Raw genomic sequence first — 22,730 nt, forward strand, 5'->3', positions numbered from 1 at the left:
AGAAGAATAATCCTTGCTGGATATAATAATACAACATAATGCGTTGCTATTCCGGGGCCATAATCCATCTTGATACTAGTCGATGAGAGGCGCATAAATGCCCACGCAGCGCGGTGTCTCATTAACCAACCATCTATAACATGTATTCCAATCGGCGATGGTCAAAGTGCCGTTGATACGGATGTATTCTTCCAATCAATCATAGATGTGTAAATAACAGGGATTGGGATCCTTTATGCACAGTCTCGATTCATAAGCTTCCATGTAAACTACTATTGTCAAATGATTACGCACTTTGAGCTATTTAAAACATCCCCGGGGCCAGAATCTCGAGATATGCACTTGAGAGCAATTATGCACTAGCAAGGATCACGAAACAGTATCATTATACATGCTCTCAAAATGAGGAGTTTACTCTTCTGATGGTTTGAGGGGCTATAATTAGAAACATTAAGAGCAGGGGTATGTCTCCTTAGATCGGCGGCTAAGCAGTACTTTTGTACCCTCCTTCACGAACGAGGGAAAGGACTATGGAGAACTTCAAGACTTTTCATGAACTATTAAAACATTCCAAATAAATTATAATGTATTCTATTTACGTGTTGTTCCAGGGGAAGTCACGGATAAATACCTTTTAATTAAGCAACCATGTCATGGATGTATGAACCGAACTACTACTATGAACCAGGTACGAATCCAGGAACTTGATAAGTTCTGATCGGCTATCACATCCTCGCATATAATTGGCCATGAACAAGGGACTATCGCAAAGTGGTATAATCGAGCCCGAATATTGCATAATGTCGTACTCCCCGGTGGCGCCTTTCTCAACCTAGACTTATCAGATCATAGTCACTGGCACGGGCAATGGATCAAGAACTTGAAACCGCAGCCAGAACAAATATACCAAATGAATATAACTAGTAGTTATAGTCGAGTGAAGCGCTCTGAAATGCGGAGATCAGCGCTGAACCAACAATAAGATGCTAAAAACAGACAATACCCCGATTTTGAAACTTGGTTCGTGGCGCACCGCGATTCACCCAGCTGGTTTGGACGGTGGAGGTATGTATTCCTCTCCGTGCCGAGGTCTACTACCTATCATGGTGGGTGACACTGCAGCAACTTGACATTCCAGGTGTAAAAATTGAAGTCCTTCGTCCAAAGAACCTGTCAGCAGTGGATACCGAGAAGCTAAATGTCACCTATGTAGTGCTTTATCTGTTTTCATTTTCCTCATTCAGTCTGAGCCTTGATCTCATGCAGGTACGACAACATGTGGGCGAACAATATTTTGTACTAGGCTGGTAAATTGATGATCGACCTATATCCAATCAGGTCCAACTGACATCCCATCGGCCGCGCTCGCAGGGTGCAGGGTGATAAACTTGTGCTCCCTGGAGACCCGAGTCTTAGTATCCTCTGTAAGCAAGAACCTAACTTGGCTACACTGGCATGTGGTTCAGCAGGAAAGCAATGTTCCAAGCCTTAGAGGTTGTCTGTGCAACGTAAATATTGGCCATTCTCCATAGTTTATTCTATCTTCATCATAGGGTTGCTATAATTTGGCTCTGGAGAACCACTAGTACTACTAGTAGTGATGAGTTGAGAAAAGGGCGGTAGCTCAAGTTGATGAAGATCAACCATCCAAGGTGGACATGTCTTGTAATTGCATTGCTCTAAATCGAAAAGCTACAAATGATGGTCTTGGTCGATATGGGTACATACCTGTTGATTCCATGTGTAACATGCGTTGTGTATATCCTTCCAGGCTTATGCGTTTATCACCCGCCGCTTCAGACTCGTCCATGATAGTTAAATGCTTGTGGTTATATTGTGAGAAATACGCAATGGGCTATGTAAATATGATGAAAAGGGGGGAAAGAAATGCAGTGCACAAGGGCGATGCGGCTATACTGTTCCAGCCATGATGTTGAATACTACTGGGACCAGCCAAGTGACTCTTTTCAAATCACCTCCAGCTGCTTAAGCCCAAAAAGTAGACTTACTTAGCTTTGACAGCGTCATGGACAGCGTCATGCCCATCATACGGAATACCAAATCTATTGAGTAAGTTTGACGCAGCGGTTTCACCCGTCTTATACGCGCCATGCACACAGCCATTGGCAACCATGGTGCAGTGCTCACCTGCAAACTGCAAGGGGCTTCCCTTGTGGTTTTCCAGGGCCTCAATGAACAGATCTGGATTATCTCCAACCTTGTCTGCAGAGTAAGAGCCATAACCTGCCAGAGGATCCTGAGTCCAGTGTGTAGTTTCAACACTGACTAGGCGAGGCAGTGCTTTGTATGGCTCAGTTCGGAGCAGTTTAAAGAGAGGCTCGAAGAACTGATAAATCTGTTTGGAGTCCTTCATTGCTTCAATGCGTTGGGTCAGGGGCTCGGCGACCTGCACACAGAGCTCCTTGCCACCAGTCATAATCCATAGATTGATTGTGACAGTAGCGTAATTTAAAATGTTGTCCTTTTCTTTGATCGTCATGCTGGTAGTAGACTCGACCGACGATCCGGACGAAGACTCCATGTCTTCTTCAGGTGGGGAAGGGTAAAAAATGAACTGGTCGTTGTCTTTCGACCAGAACACATCGGTAAATTCAAAAAAGACTTTGCCCAGGGCTCCGTAACTGAACAAGGACATGGCCTCTTGGATATCACCCGGTAATGGCGGGTTGAAATTAATGAGGTTGTGATGGTAGACACCCAGCGGGCAAGTCATCACCACGGCATCGGCCTCCATGGATCCATTCACTCCGGTTTCCGCATTCTTGTAGCGGATACACAAGGGCTGGTCGCCCTGTTCGTTCCACTCGACATGTTCGACGGTGTGGTTGAGTTTAATGGTGTTGGGATCCTCGCGCAGGGATTCGGCGGTCCAGTTGACAATTCGGTCATATCCGCCCTTCATGTACAGGTTACGCTCGGTGATGAAGTAGGACAAGTGTTTGGAAGAGGCCTCCTTCGTACTGGTTCCGAGCCACAGTTCCACCTCGCGCACGGCCTGCGGCGCCCAATGGCGCTCATCGTCGGTAATGAGTTGATGTTCGAGTACAAATTCCTTCACAAATTCGTCGACGGGGCGATCCTCGGCATCGGGGTGAGTTTCGTAGTACCACTCGCAGTAATCGGCGAATTCGTCGGCCACCTTCTTTGCTTTAAATTGGGAACCGGCGCGGCCCTCTCTGGTGAAATAAAGAGGTGCGCCATCATCGTAATAGTAGGGAATGGCTAGTCTGGGGATGAGCTTCACCAGTTCGTTCTGAGAAGTTTCGTGCATCCAAGCGGCACCTAAGCGACCGGTCAGCGAAAAAGACAACTTCAAAGGACCAAAGGGAGGAAAAAAAGACCACCACTTCACAGGAATGAAATTGAAAAAAAAAATCACCACTGGCTTGGTAATTATTTTCCCCACGCATTTAGCTTTGTAATGTTGGAGTTCCTACCAATATCTCGAACATGATCTCCGTTGCGGCTCGTCAGGATTCTTCCACCAATGCGATCGCGACCTTCCAGGACCACGACCTCACAACCATGACGCTGCAAAACCGCAGCGGCACGCAGACCGGAAATACCAGCCCCCACCACAATCACCTTCTTGGACTCCGACCTTGCTGTGCGTGATGCCTCGTCGGGCGCAGACTCAATGAGAGTCGCAACCTGGAGGCGCGCAGCCAGGTCGGAGCCACAATTACTTGGTTTTAAGGGACTACTGCCCGGGAGAGAAGAAGATAGATGAAATGCTTGGGCCATTCTGAGTTGACAAGTGGACATTCGGTTGCTAAAAGCAACGAAGTCAAAAATATAAATATAGGAGGTTTGGACCGATAAGAAAGTTTGATAGAGAGAGAAAGAGAGAGAGAGGAAAAAATGATTGGGTGAGATGAGGGGCTAAATAGGTGTTAGAGGGGGGGGGGGGGGGGGACCAGTTGGTGGCGATATGAGCCGATATAGGAAGATCCAATCAGTAGTGGATAGTGGTAGGGCGTGGGAAATAAAATAAAATAAAATAAAAATATTCAAAATTATAATAAAATATAATATAATATAATTCAATAGGAACCAGATCAGGCAGAAAATGAAAATCGAATAAAAATCAGACTTTGTTTCGGCTGTATCCACTCGGCAATAGAATCCACTTATCTTCCATGCATCTCAGTGGCCATGACCTGCTGGACCACGATGCTTAGCTTATTCTTAGTGAAGGCATTCTTGGAACAAACCAACCTATATCCACTTTTTTTTTCCTTCCTCTGACGCGCGATTTGTCCTAAAAAAGCCCCTACCCCGTTAAATTATATGGGTGAGAAGGGCGAAAATGACGAGAATGACGAGAAAGAGGAAAAAGTCCCGCAAAATCGATAATTAAAATAATTAAAATAATTTAGCGATAACGGTGCGCTGCCATCACGCTAATCTTTCGGCCCCCCTCTCTCTCTCTCAACTGGGATCAGATTTTTCTCTCTCTCCTATCTCCATCATATCTCCCCCGCATGAGCACGTCTTAGTCGTGCTATCTATTCTTTTAAGCAGGTCCTTGCGGAATTGACAGAAGCTTTGGCTTCTGTCTTATCTTTGCAAGCTCTGAGCAAAAATATAGAAACGGTTTTTTTTATTTTTTATTTTTTGTTCGCGTATCAACGCGTACATCAAGCCCAGGATTCCGATGAACGACAACACCGTGGGAATAAATTCACCGACATGGCCGTCTTCGGGCATAAACGGTCCAATCGACCGGTCAAATTCAAATCCAAACATAATAATGGAACAGGAAGAAGAACATCCGCTGAATGGAACTGAAACTATCTTCCCCGCCGAGAACGGGGAGATCACGTTGATTCCGACTCCAACCAATTCCCCCGATGATCCACTGAACTGGAGCGCGTGGCGCAGGTACTGGCATGCATTCTTGATCCTGCTGATCGTGGCATTCACCGCGGCTACCTCGAATGATGCTGGTACTGCGGGCAATGGCATGAATGCTGAATTGGGCATTTCTTGGGATGCCATCAATGTTGCTGCTGGTGTCTTGTTTGTCGGCATTGGATATTGTACTCTTCTCTTGAGTCCTGCCCCCTTTTTGTACGGGCGCCGCATCTCCTACCTACTATGTATACTGTTTTCCATGATCGGCTCCATCTGGTTCGCCCGCGTTCAAGGGGTGGAGGATAATATTTGGAACCAGTTGTTCGTCGGTGCATCCGAATCCTGTGCGGAAGCCCTCGCCCAACAATCCCTGTCGGATATCTTCTTTCAGCATCATCGAGGACTGGTTCTGGGTTTCTATATCTTGGCCACGAGTATTGGTACTTTTATGGGCCCTCTGGTCGCAGGTTTCATTACTGATGACGACAATCTTGGCTGGAGATGGGTTGGCTGGCTTGCAGTCATCATTTCCGGCGCCATGTTCATTTTATTCTATTTTGGACTGGAAGAGACATACTTCGATCGCAAAAGTGTCTTACAAGGGCTGGACGTACGCCCCCAAGACGCACAGCACTCCAGTGAAAATCGCTCGGAGGAGAAGTCGAACAGTCAAGACAACACCGGACCCGTTCTGGTTAACTCTACATCTTTGACCGATGAGGAAAGTGGTCAGAAGAAAGGAAAAACTTATTGGCAGCGCATTGCCTTGATTACCCCGGCTCCCACTCTGATCGGTACTGGCTTCAAGCAGTATTTCCTGCGCATGTGGTATACCCTACGCATTTTCAGTTTCCCTGCAGTGCTCTACTCAGGATTGCAGTGGGGCGCCCAAGATGCTTGGCTGACCTTCTACCTCACTGTGGAAGAGGATAACTACTACGAGGCCCCCTGGTTCTACACCGATGCTGCAGTAGGCATTATGAACGTACCTACTTTGATTGGCGCATGCATTGGCTGTATCTACGGTGGATGGTTTTCTGATTTCTTCGTCACGTGGATGGCCAAGCGAAACCATGGCATTTTCGAAGCCGAGCAGCGTCTCTGGCTTCTTTTCCCCGTGGCATTCATTGGACCGGCCGGTTTGATGCTGTTCGGTATCGGTTCTGACAAAGGATGGGACTGGCCGTTGCCGTATCTGGGACTGGGATTCATTGGTTTTGGCTGGGGCTGCGCAGGTGACCTCAGCATGGCCTATCTTCAGGATGCTTACCCAGACATGGTTCTGGAGGGTATGGTCGGAGTCTCCGTCATCAATAATACGATCGGATGTATTTTTACCTTCTCTGCGCAGTACTGGCTGGACGCACAGACCCTGTCTCAGGTCTTTATCGCCCTCGGCGTTCTCAGCTGGGCGTCCCTCATGACTACGGCACCTATGATCTACTGGGGAAAGAAGGCCCGGAGATCCACCCAGAAGCGATACGAGAACTTTCTCCGTCTTCGCGATGGTCACTTGTAAGAAGATGTGGAAATGCGCAGGATCACTTTGGGCTATCTCGGCTACTTAGCGATCGGCGTCATTTTAATCTCGCTTCCTTATCGCGCATACTGTAAACAAGCACACCCTTGCGCTGATTTGGTTTCAATTCTTTTTTTGTTTTTTCAATTGTCCCGATTTTGTTGATAAGCATTTCATCTTGCATATTGCATCTTGTTTTGCGCCGCATCTGTATCTTCTTTTTGATTGGATTCTTTTCCAAATACCCATTTTATTGCCTTGCTTTAATTTCATCTATTCAATTCCCGCGCCTCAAATGAATCTGAAACTCAAAATTCCCAACTAGACTAGCTATCAGCTGACATCTCCCGGAGTGTCGGCCGGAATGTCCACTTTAAGTTAGTGAGCCGGCAATCTATCAGTGGAGCAAATAGAATGATATAGTTCAAGAAGACTGACAAGCCAACGCTAACCATTTTGCCGAAGGCTTGAATCTTATCTCCTAGCTCAACATCTCCGCATTTCCTCGCCTGTACATTACTATCTAGGCATAGTCCGTGAGAACGGTATTTACATGCATGCATGCCTTATCTTCTCAATCTAAAGGATCAATCCCGACCCCAACGCGGGAGGGAACTGCATACGCACAAGATTTCCCCGCAGTTACTCCGACATAGGGCTGATCTCTACCTCGAACTAGGTAGTATGTTTCGTATATCGACGAATCCAAGCATCATCTGCCAATTCCTTTGCCGTGGCCCGCTTTTCCGGCTCCCACTGCAACATTCTGTGCATCATGCGGAGAAACTCCTCTTTCTCCTCACCCTGCAGTATACTTTCCCGCTTCTCTATTGGCACAAGACTTAGATCTTGCCCCGGCAGTTCGGAACAAAACAAGCCTAAAACAAGCCCGTACATTAGCGCCGGATGAATCAAATCCGCTACGTAGAAGACCAGGGATGGACTTACCATCTGAAGAAAATAATTCGCGGCTGAGTCGTCCGCGTGCAAGGAGATCCTGGGGTGGAGGCCCAAGAAGCCTTATCATCTCCGCTAGATGCACGGCGCTTCGATAGGTTTGAGTTGCGGGGTCTTTCCCGCTGAATAGGGGAGTCCCTTGGAACATGCCCCAGATCTAGATAAGACAGATCGAGTTAAGTACTCTGCACTGATTTATTTCCTTTTCTTTTTGACGGGTGGACATGCTTGTTTGAGATCTTACCATGCAGCCTACGTTCCAAATATCTACTTCGTAACTCCATAGAACTTGCAGAACTACTTCTGGTGAGCGGTAGATGTCTGGCTGGGCGTGTTCTGTACGTGGCCCGTCGCCACTGACGGCAGCGCTGAGGTCACAAAGAACAGGCAAGCCCGGTTTTCGCGGTTGTTCCAAGTCTCGTGTGAGGTAAATGACTCCTCCTCCTTCTCCTTCCTTCCTTACGGAGGGGGTTTGAAGTTCCCCTTCCTCGATTTGTCGAAATATTGGGTCATCATCGGCCATTCCTATCAATATATTCTCCTCCTTGATGTCTGTCATACGTTAACCAGAGATCAACCATCATCTGCATTTCTTAACATATTACCAGTATGAATAACCGCACACTCATTGTGGAGGTAATCAAGCCCCAGAAACACACGATGGAGCGAAAAAGCCATTAACTCTGGTGAAAGTCTGTTGATAGGGTTCCGGGATCTAAATTTCTGCAAATTCTCCCAAAGTGGTAGATCAATCAGGCATTGATGCTTTTTGCCAGATCGATAAACATGAAACGAGTCATGTAATTGTCTCACGGCGTCGCGGCCACGATGCATTTCCGACCCAGAATAGTCACGGATGCCTCGAATAACCACACATAGAAAGTCATTCATCAACCCTGCCGCTTCTATCTCCACACAGTATACCCCCAAGTCCTACGCCAGTTGGTCTCGCCTTCTGCTATCTTTCACCACCTAGTTTGCGGATGCGATTAGTCCATAGTGAATCACTGGTTCTTCGTAGTCTCGCAAAGGTCGGTGAGCCAGTTTCGATCGGTCACAATCCCTACATATATCAGCTGTATGATAATCATATTCTACTTAGTATAGGCAGTCCTCTTGGGCGGGAGGAGTGAAGTTAGCAGCTTTACAAGATGTTGTTTTGGTATGGATATTGGATATGAACTTAATAACTTGACTATCTTCCGTAAGATGATAAGAGTCAGGCAGATAAAAAGGGTTGATATTGAATAAAGTTCTTTCGTAAAGTTATACAGAAACTAATCCTTGGAAGACTACTACTTCCAAGTATTTATATACTTTATATCAACCATAGTTCGTATACCTCACGTAAGAGGTCCAGGGCTAGAACCCTTAGTAACTCATTTGTCCGTTCCAATATTAATGTATAACACTCTGGACCAAATGATTTCCCCCGAGAACACTGTTTAAACATTTAAAATCCATGATGTTGAAATTTATATCACTATAATAAAATTTAAATTCACTAGTAATGGGTAGTTTTGTTTTGTTTTGTTTTGTTTTTTTGCTTGAATAGTATCATTGATTAAGTCGTTATCTATCATGTAAAAAACGCATGAGTGTTTCCAATCTTCCAATCCAACTTTCTAGCTTGGTTCCTCGTAGTTCTAAAAGCTATGAAGATGAGTCCCCAAATATTTTCATGTCTCGCCGGAAAAAGAAACACGTATGGTGATCTTCAGAGCAAAGACCGGACATCCTTGGAGTCTCTAATGACCATCCTTGCTGGACCTGAAAGGTTCTGATGTTCTGAGAGTGATCGATGATATAAGATTGGAAGCGCTCCAACGACCCAGAGCTCTTGAGTATCAGGGTCACAGAACATCTGGCCAGCTGGAAGCAGCGAGCGAGGACAAAGTCCAGCTCCTCCACTGATAGGAATTCCAATGCTGAAACACAGAAAATATGATCCACCATGACTGTCTGCTTGGCCAAGAATCGCTCCATCCTGTTTTGAACCAACTGATTATACCCCGTCTCGGAGGTATGGGCATCCAGCGATGTTTTTGAAATATCAACACCAACAAGATGCGTAATTTGATTCCTCGGATTGGACTTAAGCGATAATCCACCACTTCCGGTTCCGCATCCAAGATCAATCGCCGTGCCGTTGTATGGTGCGATCGTAGAGATGTCCATAATTTCCTGGACAAGCCTGGCTTTCAGTGGCATTTGATCAAATAATGCCGCTAACTCACCTGAACGTGCCTCTCCAAGGGCTGAATTCTCAAGGAAGTAATTTGTGATGTAAGTGTTGACAACAGCTCGGTATGACCCAGGAAATCCATGTTTGACATCTGTATCTTCGAGCTGGGATCCCGTGGGGTAGAAAAACACAGGAAGAGGATCGACTTCAATTACATAGGCTCTTCCATCTTGCCCAATCCGCATGTCGACATCGCAGCCCATGTAATTTGTGTACATTTTCTTAGTTGTAAAAGCTTCAATTGCCGTGTCCTGCAAGTGTTTCCATAGAGCCGGATCCTCATCTTCATGTAACAACTCATACCCTGATTCGGCGTCAAACTTCAACTCTAATGTGAGAATACGCGCAGAGTCTCCAACTTGTTTATACTTGGCGCGCTGTGGGATAAGTGGAAATGGGGTCTCGCCCATCGCAATCACGACAACGGAGTATTCCTCTCCAGCAATGAACTCCTGGACGACAATATCTGTGCTGTCTTGGCCTTCTTCTTCCCGGGAATCCGCGTACTGCTCCGGGTCTGTATGACCCAATGCCTGGGCTCGTTGGAGCCGAACCGGACGCATAAGTTTGTTAAGCCTTAGGATACACTGCTCAAGCCCCTGTTTATTCCGACACAAAGAGTGTTCATCTATGAACATGCTTCCATAACTTGACGCGGGCTTCACAAACAGTGGAAAAATCTCAGTACCTGGTATAAGTGGACTCCCTGCAGCCTTGGCCTGGGCAAAGAAGTCCCATTTTGATTGGGCTCTTTCCGAGCTTTGGACACCGGCAAATGGGAGGTTGAGAGACTCGAGATATCGAATAGCATCTACACCTGCTAACGAATCATCATGTGTCCCCCACATAAAGTTCAGATAGAAGTCGTATCCCTCCTTAACAGCTTCATCTATTTGTTCCTTGGCCGTATTTTTATGGACAGTCTTGTGGGTGACTGCATGCTGCGTTGTAAACACGCCTGGGTTCATGCATAATTCCTGCGCTTCGCCAACAGAAGCTTGGAGCTCCTCAAAGCAAGACTGGAAGACACAGATTCTCATTTGGATAATATTGGGGCTTTTTTTTTTTTGTTTATCGAGGGGTAGAAACCGTATTGTAGCTGTCGTGTGCTAACCTGCCGAAACCCAGATCTGATCTGAACCCCTCCTGAACACCCGTCACGATTCTGCACGATCGGCTGATCTATATCTACTTTAGTACAAAGGCCCAGCAAGTGTGGCCAGCTGAAGAACCAGTTCATTTTCCTATTCAGCCAATGAAATATACCACTTTTGTCCGATTAGGCAGGAAAGTGGACCGTAGTGGATACAGCTCGGGCACAACACAGGCGAAGCACAACAAAACTCATGAATTGCCGTCCCGACGAAGGTGTTTGTTTTTGAAGGATGCAGATAAATGCTTATTTGCTACTGACGTAAAAACATGGATCCATATCATATACATGATTGACTGAATGAAGCCCAGTCAATTTCAGAAAGAAAAATCCCCCGATTACGATAGTGGGATTTGGTTCGGAAAAACAGCAGTAGCTGTCGCGAACGCCACAATACCCTCTTCGCGTCCCACGGATCCCATTTTCTCATTTGTGCCCGCTTTCACAGATACGCGACTCTGGTCCAACCCCACAATCCTAGCAACAGAAACCCGCATCGCATCCCGATGAACGCTAATTCGCGGAGCTTCGCACACAAAGCTCAAGTCACAATGGGTAATAATGCCTCCGGCCTCAGCTACAAGCTGAGCAGCATGGCGTAGAAATTTGTCCGATGACGCGCCTCTCCATTTGGGATCCTTGTCTGAAAAGTGGCTACCGATGTCATTGGAGGCGATGGTACCCAGGAATGCATTGGTAAGGGCATGCAAGCCCACATCGGCATCAGAGTGCCCAAGCAATGTTGTTTTGTGGGGTATTTTCACACCGCAAAGTGTTATTGTGTCTCCCGGTACTAAGCGGTGGGTATCGTAGCCATGACCGACTCGAACATCGGGAACTGTCATAGGATTTGAAATCGTAGATTGATTGTTCGACCGAACTAACTGTTTAGCATCCTCGAAATCCTCGGCATAGGTCAATTTTATGTTTTTGGCTTCGCCTGGGACGACTCGAGTAGGAATGCCGAGCTGCTGGAATAAAGAGGCATCATCAGTATAGCTCAGGCCTGAAAGGGCGGCTTTTTCATGAGCGGCCAAAATAGTATCTAGTTCGAATGCTTGGGGTGTTTGCACTCGAAAGATGTTATCGCGAGGTACGGTTTCTGTGATGAAACCATCGGGGGTTGTCTTTTTGAGAGTATCTGCAACAGCAACGCCGGGAATGACACCGACTGAGGGATCATTCGTTATTGCATTCAGAACCGTGTTGAGCAGTTTATGTGTGGCGAATGGCCTTGCAGCGTCATGAATGAAAACATGCGAAGGGTAGTCTTTGACTGTAGATAGAAAACGGAGACCCTCGAGTACCGACGCTCCCCTCTCGGCGCCTCCTGTTGTAGTATAGATGTTGCTATCTCGGTCTATCGATGCTTCGAGCACATTCCCATCATCGGCATGGTATACAATCACAATGGGACAAGTCGCATTCCATGACCGAAACAGTTTTAGAGTACGATTGATCACTGTGTCGCCTTCGATCCGGCGATATGCTTTTTGACAACCTTGACCAGCTCGTGTGCCTCGGCCAGCAGCTGGAATGACAACGCCGACCGTGGGTTTCGTTTGCTTGTCGTCCATGGCTACAAGTTGTGGATAAGCAAAAGTCAGAGTGTGCGACATTTATGTGTCCACGCGGGACTGATAACGCGATCTGCCCCTCCACGATCTGCAGGTTCGTCACGATCGGCGCGATCCGTGGCAATTCGTCCATTCTGGACCTGCTCCTGTCGCGTGCCTCAATTCAATTTGCTTCCTCACTGTGTTTATTCTGTACCAGCTACTTTAACTCATGAAAACAATTCTTCACCCAGGGCAAAAAACTTCGTCCATAATCATGACAAGCTCACCCCCGCTTCAAGTTACCTTGCAAGTTCCAGCAAAAATCAACCCTCAGCTTCGCGTTGGGCCGCCTCGGCAAGATGGATACCATGATATCACCTTAGCATATCAAGCGATTTCGCTATATGATATTCTCACGATTTCACAAAATCCTCATGGCCCCACTATGAATGTCAGTGGCATGGACAGCGACCGAGTGCCACGCGATCAGCGGAACCTGGTCATCAAAGCAGCAGCACTCCTTGGCTCGCATCTGGGCATTGAACCTCATTTACATTTCGAACTAGTCAAAAATATTCCCTCCGAAGCCGGCCTTGGGGGTGGAAGTGCGGACGCAGCAGCCGCGCTAGTCGGTTGCAACATATTATGGGACTCGAAGCTCGGCGCAGATGAACTTATGACTTTGGGGGCTCATATTGGGGAAGATGTGCCATTTTTTATCATTGGTATGATGGCAATAGGACTGGGTCATAAACAACCTCTTATCAAGCTGGAGACTTCAGATTATAAATGGACCTGGGTTCTGGGGGTTCCCCGGCGAGGTTTATCAACGAAAGCAGTCTTTCAGGAGTTCGACAAGGTGTCAGATAGCGAGGAAGCCTATCTCACCAGGCGGAAGGATTGCCTTGAGACTTCATGGGGAACTACATCGCCTGAATCCTTGCTGTCTGCTCTTGCAAATGATCTGGAGGTACCTTCCACGAAAATCTTACCTGATATTTCCGTTGCACTTGAACTTGGGAAGTCGGCCGGGGCACATGCATCCTTAATGTGTGGTTCGGGATCAACGTGTGCCTTTTTAGCCAAAGATGAGGAGCATGCAAGACATTTGAAAGAGAGCATGCAGGAAGAAGGAATATTCAGGAAAGTTGTTATAGCTTCAGGTCCTGTAGAAGGAGTTAGAGTTCTGTGATGATTCGAAGATCATTGTTGACTCTTGTCACGCTACATCGTAATACCATCCAATTGCGATCGGGGAATGTCGAAAATTCTTGGAATATTTTCATATTTAGACAAGAAAAGCAATAATAAGGAATAATTTTAGTCATAGAGTTCATGAAAATTGGCTATGCATATCTTGAATCTTCATCTGCATCTTCTTCAATCAAGCAAGGAAAGCAGCAAGCTTAGCCTGGTCTGTAATCTCGCCCTCGACTAATTTCCCTGTCTGCGAAACCTTCCCATCGACACGCTCCACCCGCAACAAAGCTGGAATATTTTGGACATTCCAAGTGGTGCGGTAGGCATTCTTGGGGTCTTTCCATCTGTGAAGCATGTCAATATTGAATTTTCCTCGGTGTAGAGCACGTGGATACTTACTCGGGTTTCTCGCCAACTGAAACAATGGCCACTGTTGGGGCATCCTGTGCGGAAAAGGCAGCCTCGATATGAGGAATAGCGGCACGGACATCGGGGCACCATGGCTGCTTGGTGGTGGCATCATTTCCTGAATAGAAAGCCACGTAAAACTTTGCGTTTGGGCCTTCGGGTAACTCGAGGAGCCCGACGTTGGCTGGGAGGGTAAAGTCTCTGATGACTGGCATTTTGCTTTTTTTTACCCTTCGGATACTTGACTGTAGTTGATTTTGGCAAGAAAGTAATCACTGAAAAGAGATGTGGTTTAGAAAGAGTTTGTGTTTTAAATGTCGCAAAGTTTTGGGAAGTGCCAGTGTCTATCAACGCTATGTACGGCCCCGCTCTGCGACCGGCCAATCAAAGTATAGTATTGGCCATGATGCGATAACCGAGTAGAAATGGGTGCTTCGATCATCCTGAATGAGAAGCAATCGCCGATTGAAACAGTCGGCGATAATACTTTTTACAGTCGTCTTGTGCTTTTAAAATAAAATTTCTTGTATTCATAGACCCACTCATGATGCCCATCAACTCTAAGTACAAGGTATGGCTTTTTGAGATTGGACATCATGAATCCATGATGTTGTAAGACGAAAAGACGAACCGAGACGTGATCGAAATTGAAATCTATTTCGCAAGAAACATTGCGCATTGGAAAGGAGAATAGTGTTTCTATGCTGAAAATGTCTAGTTCAACCAAGTCGCTATGGCGTCGAACTGAGAACCCGGAGGAAGTTTCAAAGCAAAGTCCAAATAAGCTGAGTGCGAAAGTCCCGAGCAACTCCATTCACCAAAACATCGGATGGAAAGAAAATCCTTATTGCCATTGGTATGAAAGCTCTCTCAGTCAGTTCTAAAGTCGATCCATGGTGATAACAGAAGTAATCCCCGAATATCCCCCCCCCAAGGAAAGTTTTGGTACAGAGCTCTGTGGATGGGGCCGTGCAAGATGCGAAAGTAAAGCAAGCCCAAGATGAGCACCGGCCGAGTCGCCTTGAAGGATGATATTGGAAGGTCGTTTACCCAGCATTTCTATTGCACAGCGAAGAAAAATCACTGCCTCTTCCAGTTTCCGTGGCCATTTGCAACGAGGTACTAGATCATAGGAGAAAATAATTATGCCAATGTTCTGGCCATGCCTTCGAGATTGCGTTGAAGGGCATCGACAAACTCAAAATGGATAGGTAGTGCGGGGATGCAGTAGGCTCCTCCAGGTATGTAGATAACCATTTTCTCTGCCTCGGGATCACCTAACCAGAACGCCTTTGTGTTGTTGTCGAGTCTAACAACATTGGGTTGAGGAGAAGCTTGTCTTGTAGTTTGATGTCATAACTCTACAAAGGTTCAAGATATAATAATATTTCTAGGGCCGATTTAGCCAGATTGATGCTCCTGTGGTGATGTGGCCAACTTGAACTTGAAACGATCAGATTCAATTCAAGTTGGGAAAGTTATACTATCTCAAGTTCAAAGCTGTGCTACCTCCAGTCTATGGACACTAAAAGACCCCTCTATCCATCTATTATGTTCAGTTTACAAGAAGAGGTATCTATATTGATAGACTTTCTAGCTGTTTTCCAACCATTTTTGAACTGGATTTTCCTCAAAACTTTTCTTTTGAATTCTGGGGTAGGGTTGTGTATTGGGCGGAGAGGTGAGATAAAGGATTAAAAAAATCCCTAAAAGTTAAAGGGCTGGCCAAATGCCTTGAAGAGAATTACAACAAACCTTCACGAGCCGTTGAAAGACCGCCCAAAAGGGCCTGGGATTGCTAAATAGCAAGTTAGGTGAAAGGTGTGAGTCAAACCTGTTTGACATAGGCTCCTCTTATTGTGGCAAATTCAATGTGAGTTCGGTCATTTGAAGTCCGCCGAGTCGGCGGAGTAAAAAGTCAACATCGTCAAAATCACCTCCGACGAGCCGGCGGAATATTTGGACCTTGCTCAAGCCATCAATGGGCAAGCTCCTTTTTCAAAAGATTTATAACACCACGATGCCTGCTTCGAACATACGAACAGAGGAATCTTTATTCGATTATATAATTCATGGGATATTGTTGATTTAGACTTCCGGGTGCATTCCAAAACACCACCACTAGAAAGCGACCGCTCAGCACCATCAGAAACCTCATCTTCAATGGCTGAAAAGCTGGAGGATAATGTCTCAAAATGGGCAAAATCGCAAAAAGATTATACAAAAGCCAAGGATGATCTAGTGACTCCCAGTGATCAAGCTTTGCCCAATAATAGCAGCCCTAGCAACTTCACTTTACTTATGACTGTCACAGCTTTGGCAATGAGCATGTTTCTGGTACGAGTAATCTCCTGGACTGGTAACTTATTGATATGCTGATACTGACGATCATTTTTAAATAGGTTTCATTGGATATGGTGAGAAATTCCCAGCATCGAGGTCTAATGCCAATGAAGTAGCAGCTAATCTGCCCGGCATGAAAGCTAACAATAAGCTTTACTACAGACAATTGTCGCAACTGCGATCCCAAAAATCACAGATGAGTTTGGTGGTATTGAAGATGAGGGTTGGTATGGATCGGCATTTTTCATCACATTGGGAAGCTTTCAAGCTGCATGGGGCAAGGCGTACAAGTACTTTCCTTTGAAGATCTCATTTTTGATATCTATCTTTCTATTCGAGGTCGGAAGTTTGATTTGCGGTAAGCTTGGCTTCAATACAGTTTTACATTTGATGATTAATCTACTGATTTCTCATATTCTAGGTGTGGCACCTAGTAGCACTGCGCTGATTGTTGGGCGCGCTATTACCGGTCTCGGAGGCGCTGGAATTTCCTCTGGCGCATTCACCATCATAGCTTTATCGGCCCCGCCGAAACAGCGACCTGCGTATATTGGGATACTCGGTGCCTCTTACGGAGTGGCTGCTGCCATCGGACCACTCGTCGGTGGTGCATTTACGTCGGCAGTAACATGGCGCTGGTGCTTTTATATCAATCTTCCCATTGGTGGTGTAGCTGGAGGTATCCTTTTACTGTGGTACCGTGCACCTCCTCCTCTCCCATTCGTGGGTGCACCACTTAAGGAGAAAATCCTACAACTGGACCTACCGGGTAGCTTGCTGCTTGTTTCTGCCTTAGTATGCTATGTTCTCGCTTTACAGTGGGGCGGAATCTCACTATCATGGGGTGACAGCCAGGTTGCTGGAACATTGGTTGGGTCTGGCGTGATATTAATTGCCTATGTCGCTGTACAACGATTGCAGAAAGAGCGTGCAGCAATGATCGGTCGTCTCTTCCGACGGAATGTTGTAATAACCATGATATACATCGACTTATTGGCCGGGTCATTCTTTGTCCTTGTTTACTACTTGCCCATATATTTCCAAGTGGTCTCTGGTGTTTCTGCCGCCCAAAGTGGAATCAGAAACTTGCCTTTGATTCTCGCTCAGAGTGTCGCCACCGTAGCGTCTGGCGTTTTACTCAGCAAGTTTGGATATCCCCTACCATTTCTGCTCATTGGGTCAGCACTAACGGCAATTGGTTCGGGGCTACTATACACACTAGACATTCACACTGGATCTGGAAAGTGGATTGGGTACCAGTTGCTTGCTGGTATTGGTATAGGATGGTGCTTCCAGGTTCCCGTGGTGACCGCGCAGGCCTCTGTTGAGCCCGAGGATTTACCATCTGTAACTGCCATGGTCTTGAGTATGTTACTCCCTCTTAATAAACACTCCCTACCCTCGAACAACGTGAATTGCCGCTAACCAATCCAACTAGCGGTGCAAACCATTGGAGGCTCAGTCTTTGTCTCGGCTGGGCAGTCAGCAATGGTGAATGTTCTTTTGAAGAAACTGAAGAGTGAAACATCGACCGTGGAAGCCCTCACAGTCGCAATGACAGGCGCCACTCAATTACGTGGCGTGTTCTCTTCTGATCAAATGGATTTGATTCTCACGGCATACATGGAAGGCCTGCGGGCGACATTCCTTGTCGCGATTGTCGCATCCAGTATAGCTACTGTGGTTTGCATGGGGGCTCGATGGATGAAGCTTTCAGGAGAAGCCACTGCTGCCGTGGCAGCTTAATTGAGAACCTGTTCAAAAAGGGGTTTTCTTTCTGTTCAAATTTCCCCTTAGCTCGCTTCATTTGTTTCTCGGGATTTCCCTGTCGAATTTTGTTAATAGACCTTTTGAATCAAAATTACGAGCTGAACACCCTGAATCACAAGCTTTAAATACTTGCCGATTCCACTTTGAACCGGGATAAAGGGGGCGATAAAAGGATACACGCAGCGCTCCCTTCGAGCGGTCAGGTGCTCCAAATGTCGATCAAACGTCGCGTATTCCCAGAAACAACTTTTCTCCCAAGGCTTTCGTTATTTTGCCACTCTGAATGTTCATCGCTATCCTTGTGTAGCCCAACCGGCCTTATCTCACAATCATGAGCGCATCACCCCGAAAGCCGATCCTTCCCGAAGGCCAGCAGCCGCCTCGGAAGAAGATCAGGAAGGGAACCCGCAGCTGCTGGGAATTTAAATCGTCTATTTAGCCGGAAATGATGGGAGATAGGATTTATATCCTACCAAACTAATATAAAGGTAGGTAAGCACCGCAAGGTGGGCTGTCATTTTCTCTCTGATGGCGATGACAGCTGTCGTGAATGCTTGGTCAGAGGAACAGAGTGTCGCAGTCAGGACTTATCAAAACTGAAAATGTGCGAGATTCTGAGCAAGAAGAAGTTTGAAAAATCTTGAACAGGCGACGAGCTCCTGGTGGCTGCTAAGTGCCCAATGCTTTCACGACTACGAAGACTTACTTCTCCCAAATACACCGACGGCTCTCTCGAAAAGCCACCCAGCTAGGATCGCCAAGGCAGTACTATGGGTCGTTATCGCACTTCAGCAGCTTCCAAGAGGCTTTGATATGACCTCGTTGGATCTTAGCCGCCATCCGTCAGAGCTGATTGCAAAATGTGTCAATGTTGTTACCCAGTCTATCAGCTCTGATGAGACATTAGTGAGCAATCTTGACGGCCTGGAGTGCCTAGTTCTGCAAGGCATATTCTACAATAATGATGGGAAATTAAGAAGCGCCTGGCTATCATATCGTCGTGGCCTTAACGTCTCTCAGATTATTGGATTGCATCGACTTTCGCCTTATACGATCACCGACTCTGAATTTTATACACGAGCAATGCACACATGGTATCATATTATATATGCAAATCGATACATTTCTTTGATGCCGGGTATGTATCATGGTATATCTGATGTATCATTGGAATCCCAGCAAAATCTTCTTGAGACGCTAGATTCATCTCCCATGAATCACCTCTGTCATATAGCTGGGTCAATTATCGAGAGAAACCAAAGTTTGCGAAAAGTCACACCCTCGATGATACGAATGACGCAAAACATCAATTTTGAACTCTTCTCGATGAACGCTCCATCTAGCATGGAAGATTCTGCTATCATATCTTCCGGGCAGTCTCTTGATCGTGTTAAATGCTATAATCAATTTCGGCCCAATTGTGGTATTACCAACTTGTTTCTTGGCTTCACCTTCCTCTTCTTTTAGAGTCACATGCCCGAGAACATTACGAGAACAGTAGGCACAGCTGTCTGGAGGCCTCAATGTATATGATCACATCCTATACATCTATCCGCCGTCTCACTGCCAACAGCTTTTGTTGCAAGTCACTTGATTTCCAAGCATTTACAGCTGCTGTTATATTAATGCTAAATGTAATTGGTTCAGGCGGTCGACCTCTTTCGAACCCTCATGGCGAGCCTAGAGAGATTGACGGAAGGTCAAACACCTGATAAGGTAGCAACTCGGGGACTGAGGGTCTTGCGCATATGTACTGAGAAATGTTGCTACGGGTAATCTATCAACGCTGCCTGAAAACTTGGAAGGGGATTCAAGTCAAGTGAACCAGTTTGGCCGTATCAAAGTTGACATGCCGTACTTCGGTACTATTTGTCTGGACTGTAATACCCGGAATGATTCTTCTAAACAGGCAAGACCATTGGCTGTTCCGATACGGTCTCCAATAAACAACCGTAGACAGCCAGCAACAAGCGCCACGGTGTCCAATATGGAGAATATACCCGAAACAACTACTACACAATACCAGCCAGTTAATATGGGGCTTTGGATAGAAACAAGCTTTGGCCTAGGGTCTGGTGACATGTGGACATTGGATCCTGAGATGACAACATTACTTCCTTTCTTCCCCAACACAGGAGATAGTTGGGACCTTGGGCTTTGAACAGAAATTGAAGTATAGTAAGTTGGAACTAGTGAAAGATATGAGTATGAGTACTATACGACAGTCATTTATTTCACCACAACACACAAACGAACACTCGTACTTTTCTTGACCTCAAATACTACCAACATAAATGTATAGTCGTTCAAGTTGTTTCTCGGCCCTATTTGGACCTGCATTGACTATGATTTCCCAGCTATATATGAATTTTCAGCAGGAGAGCTGATATCTTCAATGTCGGCCCGGTTCCTGTAAAACCGAGTGGCGTATCTCGTAGTGCTTGCAATGAGATCCACTTGGCGGCTGTGGTTTCTGTGCAAAGTAGGACTCGTCCGCGTGATTAGGATAGGCGAATTGTTGCAGACTGGGAGAGGTTCCTCCTGATTCGAATAATCATTTTGTGTCTGAATCGCCGAAGAAGGTAATTTGCGCATCGAAGTGCGTGAAGACTGGTGGCCCGATGCTTCATCTTCTCCTTCACTGGATTTATTCAAAATTGCAGTTGGCTGACTGTGACTTCTTTGAAGCTCAGTATTCACTTCGAGTTCCTGTAAATTTCTATTTAGATGAAGAAGACTACGCATGTCCAACAGATTTCCATCTTACGTTTTCAACTGGCGATGGTTGTTCTTGTACTTCATCGGGCTTTTCGTCCATGTCTCCGGAGCCACGACTTTTGGCGGACCGTGTATGAAATGTAAATTTTGGCCGATCGCAAAGTTTTTGTCAACAGGTAAAGATAAATGTGTACTCGACTGGATCATACAGCTTCATATTAAGACGATTGATCGGGAGCCCGGCACAAAGGAGTGCACGACTGATTTCCAAGGTGTTATACAACTTGAATGGCTTCGTGGCCACCACTTATGTTGGGGAGACAGTTCATATTTATACTCCTAGAAGTTTGCAACAAGATTGGAAGAGTACCTAGTAACTTCATGCTTCGACTAGCAAGCTGCGTTCACCGAGATGTCTTAGTTGCTCGATCTAACCAATTGAATAAAACAGAATTCAATGTTTGTGTTGCATTATCGAAATTCTACATTTTGAAAATTTCCCAGTGGTATTGAGAATGCCCAAAACCCACTCCTTGGCATGCTGGATAAGATACCCCCTTATAAGCCCTTATATGCCAACGTCTGCATTGGCCGCTGGGATAAATCACGGTTTATGGGCTTTCCATCATCTGGAATAGTTGGAAATTTCCTTAAAAGGCCAACATTTTAAGGTTTATAGACAAGCCTCTCGTGAGTTGGAAATATGGATAACGCCACTAGCCGCGGTCCGGGTACTTGCCATGAGGCCTGGAGAAGTCGCTCACATTCCGAGAAGCAAGAATGTATTATGCACACATCCAAGCGATCTATACTTTTTAGGTAAGTGGTAGCTCAACAACCTAAGTCCAATTTTGTTACGGAATCTCGGTGGACACGCAATTTAACACTCAACGGTTATGCAGTAGCATACTGTGGGGCCCAACTAAGGCCTCTTCTACCCGTGAATATTCAAATTATCATGCAGAGGCCTGACATCAATTTGCGTAAGGGGTTTTCAATATCTGAAGACCGCGGAGTTAAGCCGTCGTGACTTATTCTTCTGGTTCTATTTCCATTAATGAATGGTGTTATGGTGAACATCTCGACTGGTTGGTTTAACGGCAACTGTCATTCATGATTCAATTAATCACCCAATGGATATAGTTAATTTTAAATAGGGGGCTAGATAATCCATTACTTATATGTGAAGCCTCGTGCTCGGATGACTAGTTGATTGACCACGTGTGTTCGTCGAAATTGCTTCGTGGTCATCTCCAGCCATTCTTTAAGGCCTTTCGCGTAGTTGGGTTTGCCATTGCCATCCTTGCCATCGGCCATAACTTCTAACAGATCGGCCCTTGAGTTTGGATGCCACCTTCCGAAAGGTATCACGTATCGCCCGCCATCCTTGATGGTGACTTTGTCAGAGCAACCTGCCCATAACAAAGACTTTGCTCTTTCTTCAGCAGTAGGAAAGACGGGCATGGTCAACCAGATCGCTATCTTAGGTTCATTGTCATATATTTTCGTTCGTGCAGTAGCCGGATTAGCCGTGATGCACACGACACCCTTTGTAGCAAAAGCTTCGCCTGGGGGCGTATAGCCAAAGCTTCAGAGAGCCTTGCAAAACGATCAGCGAAGAACCAATTCCCTATTTTACTGATGGTGTAAGTCCTGACATGGTCTTCCCTAGGAGTATCTAGGTATACAGGCGGAACCCCCTCGGCTGGTGTTGAGATATCAACAAGTAGACTGCTGGAGCAAATAACACGAACACTATCGGGTGCTGTATTTGACTTTGTCGAGGTAGGGACCAAAATATCTGACATCAGGGAGGTCAGAAGGTATGGAGCCGCGCAGTTGATACCTATATGAGGCTCGAGTCCTTGACTAGTACGCTCTGACAATCGTACGCAGGCAACTCCCGCATTGTTGTTAAGAATATCAAGTCGTGATTCTTGTGATAAAAAGGCAGTAACAAAGAGCTTGATCGTAGTGACA

General features: G+C 46.1%; 10 protein-coding genes across 10 annotated transcripts; 3 read left to right on the forward strand and 7 right to left on the reverse strand.

Moving 5' to 3' along the window:
* Positions 1-2,005: 2,005 nt before the first annotated feature.
* On the reverse strand, positions 2,006-3,765 carry N7478_005410 (flavin monoamine oxidase family protein; the record flags this gene model as incomplete). The annotated part of the gene is made up of 2 exons (XM_056921624.1): positions 2,006-3,303; positions 3,459-3,765. 2 exons carry the CDS (start codon positions 3,763-3,765, stop codon positions 2,006-2,008), a joined length of 1,605 nt encoding a protein of 534 aa, XP_056779661.1.
* Positions 3,766-4,774: 1,009 nt separating this feature from the next.
* On the forward strand, positions 4,775-6,397 carry N7478_005411 (uncharacterized protein; the record flags this gene model as incomplete). Its single annotated transcript, XM_056921625.1, has 1 exon — positions 4,775-6,397. The coding sequence occupies one exon, from the start codon at positions 4,775-4,777 to the stop codon at positions 6,395-6,397; it is 1,623 nt and encodes a 540-aa protein (XP_056779662.1).
* A 675-nt stretch (positions 6,398-7,072) lies between these two features.
* N7478_005412 (uncharacterized protein) lies at positions 7,073-7,877 on the reverse strand (the record flags this gene model as incomplete). The annotated part of the gene is made up of 3 exons (XM_056921626.1): positions 7,073-7,224; positions 7,346-7,511; positions 7,599-7,877. The coding sequence occupies 3 exons, from the start codon at positions 7,875-7,877 to the stop codon at positions 7,073-7,075; spliced, it is 597 nt and encodes a 198-aa protein (XP_056779663.1).
* A 1,130-nt stretch (positions 7,878-9,007) lies between these two features.
* On the reverse strand, positions 9,008-10,639 carry N7478_005413 (uncharacterized protein; the record flags this gene model as incomplete). Its single annotated transcript, XM_056921627.1, has 1 exon — positions 9,008-10,639. One exon carries the CDS (start codon positions 10,637-10,639, stop codon positions 9,008-9,010), a length of 1,632 nt encoding a protein of 543 aa, XP_056779664.1.
* A 451-nt stretch (positions 10,640-11,090) lies between these two features.
* N7478_005414 (4-diphosphocytidyl-2C-methyl-D-erythritol synthase) lies at positions 11,091-12,329 on the reverse strand (the record flags this gene model as incomplete). The annotated part of the gene is made up of 1 exon (XM_056921628.1): positions 11,091-12,329. The coding sequence occupies one exon, from the start codon at positions 12,327-12,329 to the stop codon at positions 11,091-11,093; it is 1,239 nt and encodes a 412-aa protein (XP_056779665.1).
* Positions 12,330-12,585: 256 nt separating this feature from the next.
* On the forward strand, positions 12,586-13,503 carry N7478_005415 (Ribosomal protein S5 domain 2-type fold subgroup; the record flags this gene model as incomplete). The annotated part of the gene is made up of 1 exon (XM_056921629.1): positions 12,586-13,503. The coding sequence occupies one exon, from the start codon at positions 12,586-12,588 to the stop codon at positions 13,501-13,503; it is 918 nt and encodes a 305-aa protein (XP_056779666.1).
* Positions 13,504-13,695: 192 nt separating this feature from the next.
* On the reverse strand, positions 13,696-14,134 carry N7478_005416 (uncharacterized protein; the record flags this gene model as incomplete). The annotated part of the gene is made up of 2 exons (XM_056921630.1): positions 13,696-13,855; positions 13,911-14,134. The coding sequence occupies 2 exons, from the start codon at positions 14,132-14,134 to the stop codon at positions 13,696-13,698; spliced, it is 384 nt and encodes a 127-aa protein (XP_056779667.1).
* A 1,948-nt stretch (positions 14,135-16,082) lies between these two features.
* Positions 16,083-18,008, forward strand: N7478_005417 (MDR family MFS transporter; the record flags this gene model as incomplete). Its single annotated transcript, XM_056921631.1, has 5 exons — positions 16,083-16,256; positions 16,322-16,336; positions 16,425-16,620; positions 16,684-17,628; positions 17,701-18,008. The coding sequence occupies 5 exons, from the start codon at positions 16,083-16,085 to the stop codon at positions 18,006-18,008; spliced, it is 1,638 nt and encodes a 545-aa protein (XP_056779668.1).
* Positions 18,009-20,375: 2,367 nt separating this feature from the next.
* N7478_005418 (uncharacterized protein) lies at positions 20,376-20,850 on the reverse strand (the record flags this gene model as incomplete). The annotated part of the gene is made up of 2 exons (XM_056921632.1): positions 20,376-20,741; positions 20,800-20,850. 2 exons carry the CDS (start codon positions 20,848-20,850, stop codon positions 20,376-20,378), a joined length of 417 nt encoding a protein of 138 aa, XP_056779669.1.
* Positions 20,851-21,923: 1,073 nt separating this feature from the next.
* On the reverse strand, positions 21,924-22,214 carry N7478_005419 (short-chain dehydrogenase; the record flags this gene model as incomplete). Its single annotated transcript, XM_056921633.1, has 1 exon — positions 21,924-22,214. The coding sequence occupies one exon, from the start codon at positions 22,212-22,214 to the stop codon at positions 21,924-21,926; it is 291 nt and encodes a 96-aa protein (XP_056779670.1).
* Positions 22,215-22,730: the final 516 nt, after the last annotated feature.

This window comes from Penicillium angulare (assembly GCF_028827245.1).
Source record: "Penicillium angulare strain IBT 27051 chromosome Unknown utg000004l_segment0_segment0, whole genome shotgun sequence".
NCBI lineage: Eukaryota > Fungi > Ascomycota > Eurotiomycetes > Eurotiales > Aspergillaceae > Penicillium > Penicillium angulare.